General features: G+C 45.3%; 1 protein-coding gene across 2 annotated transcripts; it reads left to right on the top strand.

Moving 5' to 3' along the window:
• The first annotated feature begins 1,592 nt into the window (after window positions 1–1,592).
• Window positions 1,593–7,294, top strand: LOC125740796 (mitogen-activated protein kinase kinase kinase 8-like). 2 transcript variants are annotated; one of them, XM_049012449.1, is made up of 6 exons: window positions 1,594–2,098; window positions 2,780–2,950; window positions 3,232–3,493; window positions 3,724–3,830; window positions 4,579–4,731; window positions 6,079–7,294. In XM_049012449.1, exons 1-6 carry the CDS (start codon window positions 1,718–1,720, stop codon window positions 6,415–6,417), a joined length of 1,413 nt encoding a protein of 470 aa, XP_048868406.1. In that variant the 5' UTR covers window positions 1,594–1,717; the 3' UTR covers window positions 6,418–7,294. The 2 variants fall into 2 exon arrangements, with proteins under 2 accessions (XP_048868407.1, XP_048868406.1); XM_049012450.1 differs by lacking the exon at window positions 4,579–4,731 and having other exon boundaries at window positions 1,593–2,098.
• The last annotated feature ends 1,200 nt before the right edge of the window (window positions 7,295–8,494 follow it).

Raw genomic sequence — 8,494 nt, 5'->3', positions numbered from 1 at the left:
TACTACCTATACGGCGGCGATTAGCTTCATACTCGGCACCGTCACACCTGGAAATGACATCGAACCAAATACCAAAAGTAACCAGAAATCAGCAAACGGTCACTGTAGCGATTACGTCAGGGGAGGCAATTAATTCCTGGCAGGAGTCCAGTTTAGAGCACAACAGCTGTACCAGCTTTTACCCCAGTGGAAAACCAGTACCTTGAAATACCGTACTTTTGGTACTTTCTTGAAGTGGAAAAGTGCCCTTAAGTTCATAGCCAGGAGTCAGCTCTTCCGATCCCGACAACTGTACGTGCTCCCAGTAACTACGGTGACTTCATGGTCTGGTTTCCCGTTTGCAAACTGCCTACGGGCGCACCTGCCGAAAGGGCTTTCTGGCATAACCTAAGCACTTTATAAGTAAGCTAAGCTACAGTACAGTGATCAGTTCCTCTTTGACCTAACCTTTTAAATATATATAGAACACGACATTATATTTGCGATTGCAATTTCAGAATATGCGTGAACGGTGCTGATTTATGTATTTAAATAGTAACAGACTGGAGCTTGGAAAGTTTGCTTGTCCGTGTCCTCGTAGGTAACCGGAAAAAATAAGGTTATCAAAGCATTTTTTATACGCTCTATATGTCAACCCGCATGCATTGGTTTCGGGAGTCTAGTGTGTATATGTCGAGTCTCAGAATACATATTTCTATCTCGTACAACGAAGTAACAGGTAGAGGCGTATTTAGATAGAAGATTTAGGAAAGGAGCGTTAAAGATTTAATTCGGTTAATACGGGGATTCCCCTACAATAAGTGTGTCTGACGCCGCAAATGACGAAGTTTAGTAAGCAACCATTTGTTTGTTTCCTGTACCATATATATGGAAATAAGATGCTGGGGGTAGGTATTTCTTGTAAGTGTGTGTGTGTGGACACTCCGTGCAATGTTTCCATCTGCACCACCCAGGATAATACGTTAAGCCTTCCGTGAGAGGTGAACTAGTTCTTTTCTCACGACACGACCATTGCATTAACTGATAAGGAGATTAACACAGTGGCATCCATTCTTATTGGCGGCGTAACGGCTCATCATTGGATTGCAAAGCACGGATATGGTAGAGACGACCACGTCTTCACCGGAACACATGCACCCATTTCGTGACTGTCCTCAACGCACACTCCCCCAGAAAAGCATCACTAAAAAATGCCATCACTATGAAATGTTTATTACTCTCCCCCTCTCTATATAGGAAAATATATACACTTTAACCTCATAATTCGGCTACAATTTATAAATTATAGCAGGTGCATGTATAAATCTGCCGCGAGGTTGGCTCTGTGTGACTATCCCCAGTGTGTTTTTGCCTTGCAGTATTTAGTTTTACTGTTATGGAGTAAGAACACAGGTAAGCATTTAAATGCAATGTAATGTGAATATGGCAGACTTCAACATTTTAATAAACAAAAAAAGCACATGAACTTTCGTTGACTTAAGCTTTGCATTTTTTTTATCAGTTATCTGAAGACGTACTTCGCTTAAACTTATAATATGAAGAAGTGAAAAAAAAAACGATTACGAAATCCTGAGAGTGTTTGTGAAGTTTGGTAAAGGGGAGGAGCCTGAGACAGGAATCCTTGACATAGGCCACTCCCTTTCTGTGAATATCGTGAATGGTGTTGGTGGTAACGCCATAATGGTGTGTACTAGGTGTATGGTCACAGCTGGTGCTCATGCTTCTAGTTAAGAACCATTTCACTCCTGGATCAGACAATCGCAGTGATACTATGAGACTTACCAACCATACTGCTGTCGACCTTCTTCTGGCATATATGGATATTGGCAGCTTCATGAAACTGGAGGACCCTTTTCATCCTCACGGAGATCAAGGCTCGCTCTTTGAAGACTGTGTCTTCCAAGATGCTATGGGAGAAAAAGAGGAGGTGAATGACTGTCCTGGGTCCGCTGATTTAGTCACTAAACCGCAGTGGAGTGACAGAGTGAGATATGGGACCATGGTTGATCTCCTGGATTTTGTTAACCTGATATCAAATGCACAAAGTGGCGTCCGCATGCCAGACCTGTCAGAAGAGATGGGGATAGTGATCAACAAGGCAAGTTCAGTTCTCATGCTCTGCCAAGGTGCTGGTGTCCGCGCTACAAAATGTGCATCAGTTCTTGAGCTGATATTTCCCCTCTATGCCAGTCATGAATACAGTGTCAAGGCTGGATTGCTATAGTAAAATTTATGAATTGCATTTGTCACTGGTCTGTTAAACGTTTGTGCCAATTCAGAACTTCCACTTCTGCGTCTTTGCTTTTGATTAATTTGTGCATGCGTGTGTGTGCATTTCAGAGTCATTTCCACGCGTGTTCTCTCACATGTAATTTACTGATCCTTCAGTGTGCTTGCTGACTTCGTCTTGTGCTTTGGATCCAGTGTTTTGGGGAAGTCTGTTTGTGGTTATGCACTGTGTGGGTACCGCTTTCTAGGTCACGTTCTATCGGAAACGTTCTTCCTCTCTTAGCATGTGGCTCTCCGACGCCTCATAAGACACACTGGAACAAAACAAAAAAAAACTTCTCGGTTTCAGGTATTTTACTATGTTGCATAAATCACTGACCAAATTAAGACCCTTCTTGGTTGAATTGTCTGTTGTGTGACTGGAGTTATATTTTGAAGCTAATGCTAATGCATTGCAACTGCATCTGTCTGAATTCTCCCATCAAAATATTGGTACATTATATCACATAATGATGTGATGTCCTGCCTCTCTCTCTCTCTCTCTCTGCAGGCCTACTTGGCTGTGAAGGAAGGACGCTATCGCATCAATGCAGACGTCTTGCTGTTTCCTTGGATGCCAACCTTCCAGAATCTTCAGCTCGGCCAGGTCCGCAAGGGGGCCTTCGGGAGGGTCCACCTAGCCCAGGACTCAGAAACAGGCAAGCGGATGGCCTGCAAGCTGGTTAGTAACGTCTTGCAAAGTGTTTAATGTCTGTGGGATGAAATTAATTCCAGGATCAACGTGAGACACTGAAAGTGTCTCATCGATTGTCTTGGAAAAATCACATTTAAGGATGTTTACAGTAATTTTTAGTACAAGCTAAAAACAAATTAAGCATTTCTTATAATTCTCAGAATTCCAACTGCCAGTTTTAAGTAATAAAAAAAACATCACCATTTAATTTGTAGACTAAGAAAAAGGTGAATGGAGGTTTTTCATTTGGTTTTCTCCACCTCTACTAGATTCCTCTGGAGGATTTTGGAGCTTCTGAAGTGGAGATACAGGCCTGTCTCCGGCACCGGAACATAGCAGAGCTGTTTGGTGTTGTGCTCTGGGACCGGACCATGCATTTGTTCATGGAGGCCGGGGAAGGGGGCTCGGTTCTGGAGAAGCTGGACAGTGCTGGGCCCATGTGGGAGAGCGAGATCATCTGGGTGACCAGGCAGATCCTCAGGGGCCTGGATTACTTGCATTCCCGCAGCGTCATCCACCACGACATCAAACGTAGGTCGTCCTGGAATATTTAGGCTAAACTGTTGTTCCGTTCCTTTTTAGCTTGAGGTCGATTATAATGTTGATCATCTGAAATAATGAAACGGTCTCGGACAACATTTTTGCCACCTGACACAACCCTACCATGAACGGGTACACTGATTGGCGCTCACTTGTAGCGGGATTTCAGATCACTTCCAGTTGCCATTGCAATAAATAAGAAATGTCTTTGCCCCCGACAGCCAGCAACATCGTCCTGATGTCTTCCAAAGCCGTCTTGGTGGATTTTGGACTCTCTGCGAAAATGACTGGGGATTTGTACTACCCAAAGGACTTCCGTGGGACGGAGGTGAGCTACTGCCTGATCTCAGGGTGGTTGTGGAGGGAAGACTTGGCTGTTCAGTATCATGATTGCTTGCTGTGAGTTTTTGTTTTATCAGTTTTTTGCAGTCTAATACTGCAACAAAATGACGTCGCACTGTGTCGTATCCAGGAATATGATTCCTTTTATTGTCCATATGAGGAGTTTCCATGCTTTTCAGTAGGAAGGATCTTTGGTTTTTTTACGGACAAAAGTCTACATCAGGCATTACATTGATTGAAATGTCATATTAATCAGAGTCACTTATATTGGCTTGAAAGTTGCAAGCAAATCTGCCATTGAGCCCCACTGCATACAAGGCACATTGCAGTGATGCAGTGCCAAGCATGAGAAATAAATCAAGTCTAATTCAAGGTTAAATGCACGACAGTGTAGAAGCAGCAGTAGATGCAGACGGCAAAATAACTTTCCATGAGAGCTGCTAAACAAATGGGTAATAAAAAAAGGAAATTAGTAAATAAAATATTTTAAATAAAATAAGCAAATTTAAAATGTGCAGATGAAGGTTGTCTGTACTGATAGCCTGATCTGCTGTTGAGTATCGCCTCACTGCCTGAGGGTGGAAGCTGCTCTGGAGTCAGTTTGTCCAGTGTTAGGAGTGAGAGCAGTTTGTAACTGGCATGGCTGGGGTCCTTAAAGATGGCCCCCGGCTTCATGTAGGTCCTGTGCTGGATGTCTGGCAGACTGAACTGTACGATTATTATCTTTTCTGCAGCTTTACATGAGCCCGGAGGTGGTGCTGTGCCGGGGCCATACTACCAAGGCTGACATCTACAGTTTGGGGGCTGCTATCATCCACATGCAGACGGGACACCCTCCCTGGGTGTGCCGATACCCCCCATCGGCCTACCCCTCCTACCTCTATATAGTAGGTGTCCTCATCAGTACTGACCAGGAGTTAGATGAAACAGGCAGCAGCTGCCCATGTGGTTAAGGCCAAGCAATGGTAACATCTAACCAGACGTTTAATCTCAATGGTTTTATTGAACTAGCTACACTGCCTGGGCAAAAAAAAAAAAAAAAATCACCGTCTGAAGTTAAGTGAGCAAATACTTAAGAGCCAGTGATTGGATCATTATTACAGCTCAGCCACGTTATGCAGCAATAACGTGAAGTCAGCTGAGTGCCTTGAATCTGCTGAATGGCCAGGTTACCCCATCAATGGATTTTTTCCTTTCCTAACGGCATGGCCATGTTCCAGGACGATAATGCCAAGGTTCATAGGGCTCCAGCTGTCAAAGGGCGGTTCAGGGAACATGAGGAATCATTTTCACGCGTGAATTGACCAAGTCTTGATTCTGAGGTAGAGTTTACAGGGTGGTTCAACTCGCCTATTATCAATACAAGATCTCAACAAGAAATTAATGCAAATGTGGAGGAAAGAAATGTTGAGATGTTACGTAGGCACCTGGAAACAATACATTGACAAATGTGCACCATAATCGCAGCTAATGGTGGTCCAATGAAATATTAAAGCCCGAAATTCCTAGGACACTGATGTGCTGAGTATTAATTGGTACAATTGCATTTTATAACAGAATTTGCAACAGTAAAGTGCTTTTGTTTGTACAGTGAGGTAAAGTGTTTATTGCCAGTATTAAACAGTACTGTGTCATTTTTGTACTCTATCGGTTATCTTTACCTCCTGACAGCGATATTGTGCCTGGTTATATAATAATATTTTAGTACATTAGTATAAAGAGAGTGATGTTAAGAGTATTTTACTTTCAGTTGGTCTGCTGATGGTCTATACTGTGCACTTCCTTTTGGCTGTGGAGATTTCAGGGAGTAGTTTTGAAAAAAAAGCAATAATTAGAAGCAAGATGGGGTGAGTTTCTTTGAAATCTCACCTCTGACTACAAGTGAAAGACAGACAGAAGCTGCCGCCCGCTCGATGCTTCGTGTGCATTTTCTAACGTGAAAAAGGTGCTGCTTTCTTTTGGAAACTCAGCGATTCGAATCTTGCGGGTTTTACCCCGTTTTCTTAGATCGAAGTCTCCACACTGCTGGTTCCGCGCGGCACCTGTGGTTGTCGTACCGCAGTTCCGGCAACAGAATGTCTCTGTTTCACTGAAATGCAGTGATGCGGTTTTCGCTCCGCGACACATCTAAGAAGAACTCGAGAAATCACTGGCGAATTGGTACGGGGGTGCCTGCCATCGCCCGTGTCGATCCCATAACTCCTGCCTCTAATGTCTGCTGTCCCCCCCCCCAGATTCACAAACAAGCCCCGCCCCTGGAGGACATCGCGGACACCTGCAGCGCTGCCCTGCGCGGCTTCCTGGGCCGGGCCCTGGACAGGAACCCCCGGCTACGGGCTTCGGCGGCTGAGCTGCTCCTGGACAATGCCCTCCGTCCCCACAGGAAGGTCCAGTCGCGCTGCCAGAGCCTGGACTCCGCCCTGGAAGAGGCTTCCAGCGCCCCGCCTCCACGGCATGCCCAGCTGCATGATGGTACGCAGAATTCACCCTGCATGCTGGGATTGCGTTTCACAAATGGGGACTGCCCGGCACCCCTTGATAAGACGCTGCGCTCTTACTCCATGATGGTGTGATTGGTCAGTTAGATTGGCTACTGTTGATAAAACTCCGAAGATCTCGCTCGTCTCTAAGACTGGTCCTTGTCCAGTCACATGGATGCCATTTGTCTAAGAAGAACAGAACTCGCTCTCTGCCAACCTCGGGCATCTGGCTAATTGACTAAGAAACTATGCGAGTGGCGCAAACCTTGGGGACTGGGTGACACCACCACGAAGTGTGTCTGCATGTCAGGTCGATGGGGTTGGCCACATTAAAACCCGTGAACTGCATTCCGGACTTAGGCTTTGGCCTAACCAGCAGCCACTAGCAGCGTCGCTGCTATCTGGCAGGATGTCAGACAATTCAGCTGCACAGATGCCTCTGCAGAAAGGCCCAGAAGACGTCAGCTGATAAGATGAATGAAGGTTTATCTCTATCTAAGCCACAGCTTCCTGCCATGCTACCTGTGAAGTCTGCAGACACATGCCTGCATTTCCTGTGCGAGTCTCTTGTAGCGATCATTTAGGGCAGTGTTTCTTAAAAGCAGTCCCCGGGAACTCCCCAGAAAGCCTGTGTTTTTGCTCCCACTAAATTCCCTGGGAGCTGGGAGGTAGCTAAAACGTGGACTGTCTGGGGGTCCCTGAGGACTGGGTTGAGATGCACTGGTTTAGGGAAAGAATGTCAGGTGACGTGACTGATCTTCACAGGTCGCTTTTCCGTGTGGAAAGTAACTGTAGTGAGTAGTTGCCGTGCAAATTGTCCTGTTAACTGCGAGTTGCGACTTGCTGACTGTCCCTGTGATAATACTGTCTTCCCCTTTGTAGTTATGATAAAAGTATACTGTGTTTATATGATTCAGCAGGTTTAGATTATCATAAAGGATTTTAAATAAAAACACAATTATAGAGTAAAAGTGACTGAACTTTCCTAATGACTGTTATGAACGTTGTATCAGTATTATTTGGAACGGATGAACTGAATTATTCAGGTCACTGGAGTTGTACAGAGATTAGAAGGCCAAAGGCTTAAAGGTTTTCATAAGGTACTGTAGGTTGGGGGGGTGGGTGGGGGTGGCTGACAGGTGGCAGCTCCATTCACCTGCACCTACTTACTGATAACCATAAATAAACGCCTGTTTTGTCTCGGTGACGCTTTGTTATTGATATCCATTCTCCCAGTTGAACCCCTACCTGAGACCTGATGTCTGTTTGTTATCCCTGAATATTTCTTTTTCATTGGCTCTCTCTCTCTCTTTTTTTTTTTGTCTGTCACTTTCTTAAAGCCACACCCACATGAAGTCCCATTCTGATCCTTCCTCCTGTCATACAGGTCCATTTTCCGAAAAGTGACCCGAAATGCTGATATATCCCTGTCGAAGCATGATGGAGCGTATAACGATACCGAGTGTGTGACGATACTGAGCACATAACGATAACGATACCGAACATATAACGATACCGAGTGTATAACGATAATGATACTGAGTGTATAATGATACCGAGTGTATAACGGTACCGAGTGTATAAAGATAATGATACCGAGCGTATAACGATAATGACACCGAGCGTATAACGATAATGACACCGAGCGTACCGATAATGGTGTTGCTGGGGTCACATGCTGAAGCGAAACTTTTCTGGCCTCATCTTCGATTTCTCTACAGCCCCCTGCTTCCTGTGCTGCTGTTTTCTCTTCAACCTTAACCGGCTAGTTTTAAGGTACCTCTGCATAATGCCAAAAAAGGCAACAAAAAAAAAAAACTGGGTACAGTGAACGCGGAGTGAAAGAGGAAGTGGGTTTCCGAGGTAGTCCTTTGTTTTGATTTCCCCACTTGGGGCCCCCACCTGTGCCCAGATGGACGAAAGCGGGACGCTCAGAGCGCACGCTCGCAGGTGCACGGTTCACCGTGAACACTCGTGCAGCAGGATGCGGACAAAGAGGCAGCGTGTGAGAAGGTGCATGTCGAGCTGCTCGTTCCGTGGACTTCCTGCAGACTCTTTGTCCTGTCTGTCCGCCCACACCGGGTCTGGCAGCCGCGCATATACATGCAGCAGTCACTGAACGTTAGGATATCAAAAAGACATCTGAAACCACAGCACTGACCTTAAATTG

This window comes from Brienomyrus brachyistius, chromosome 4, assembly GCF_023856365.1.
Source record: "Brienomyrus brachyistius isolate T26 chromosome 4, BBRACH_0.4, whole genome shotgun sequence".
Lineage (NCBI taxonomy): Eukaryota > Metazoa > Chordata > Actinopteri > Osteoglossiformes > Mormyridae > Brienomyrus > Brienomyrus brachyistius.
The sequence above is the reverse complement of the archived record's forward strand: the minus strand, read 5'-3'. Positions and strand labels throughout refer to the sequence as shown.

Coding starts and splice junctions, on each gene's coding strand:
- LOC125740796 (XM_049012449.1), top strand. CDS start 1,718: ATGCTTCTAGTTAAGAACCATTTCACTCCTGGATCAGACAATCGCAGT. Junction 2,099..2,779: donor TGGGGATAGTGATCAACAAG/GCAAGTTCAGTT, acceptor CTCTCTCTGCAG/GCCTACTTGGCTGTGAAGGA. Junction 3,831..4,578: donor AGGACTTCCGTGGGACGGAG/GTGAGCTACTGC, acceptor TCTTTTCTGCAG/CTTTACATGAGCCCGGAGGT.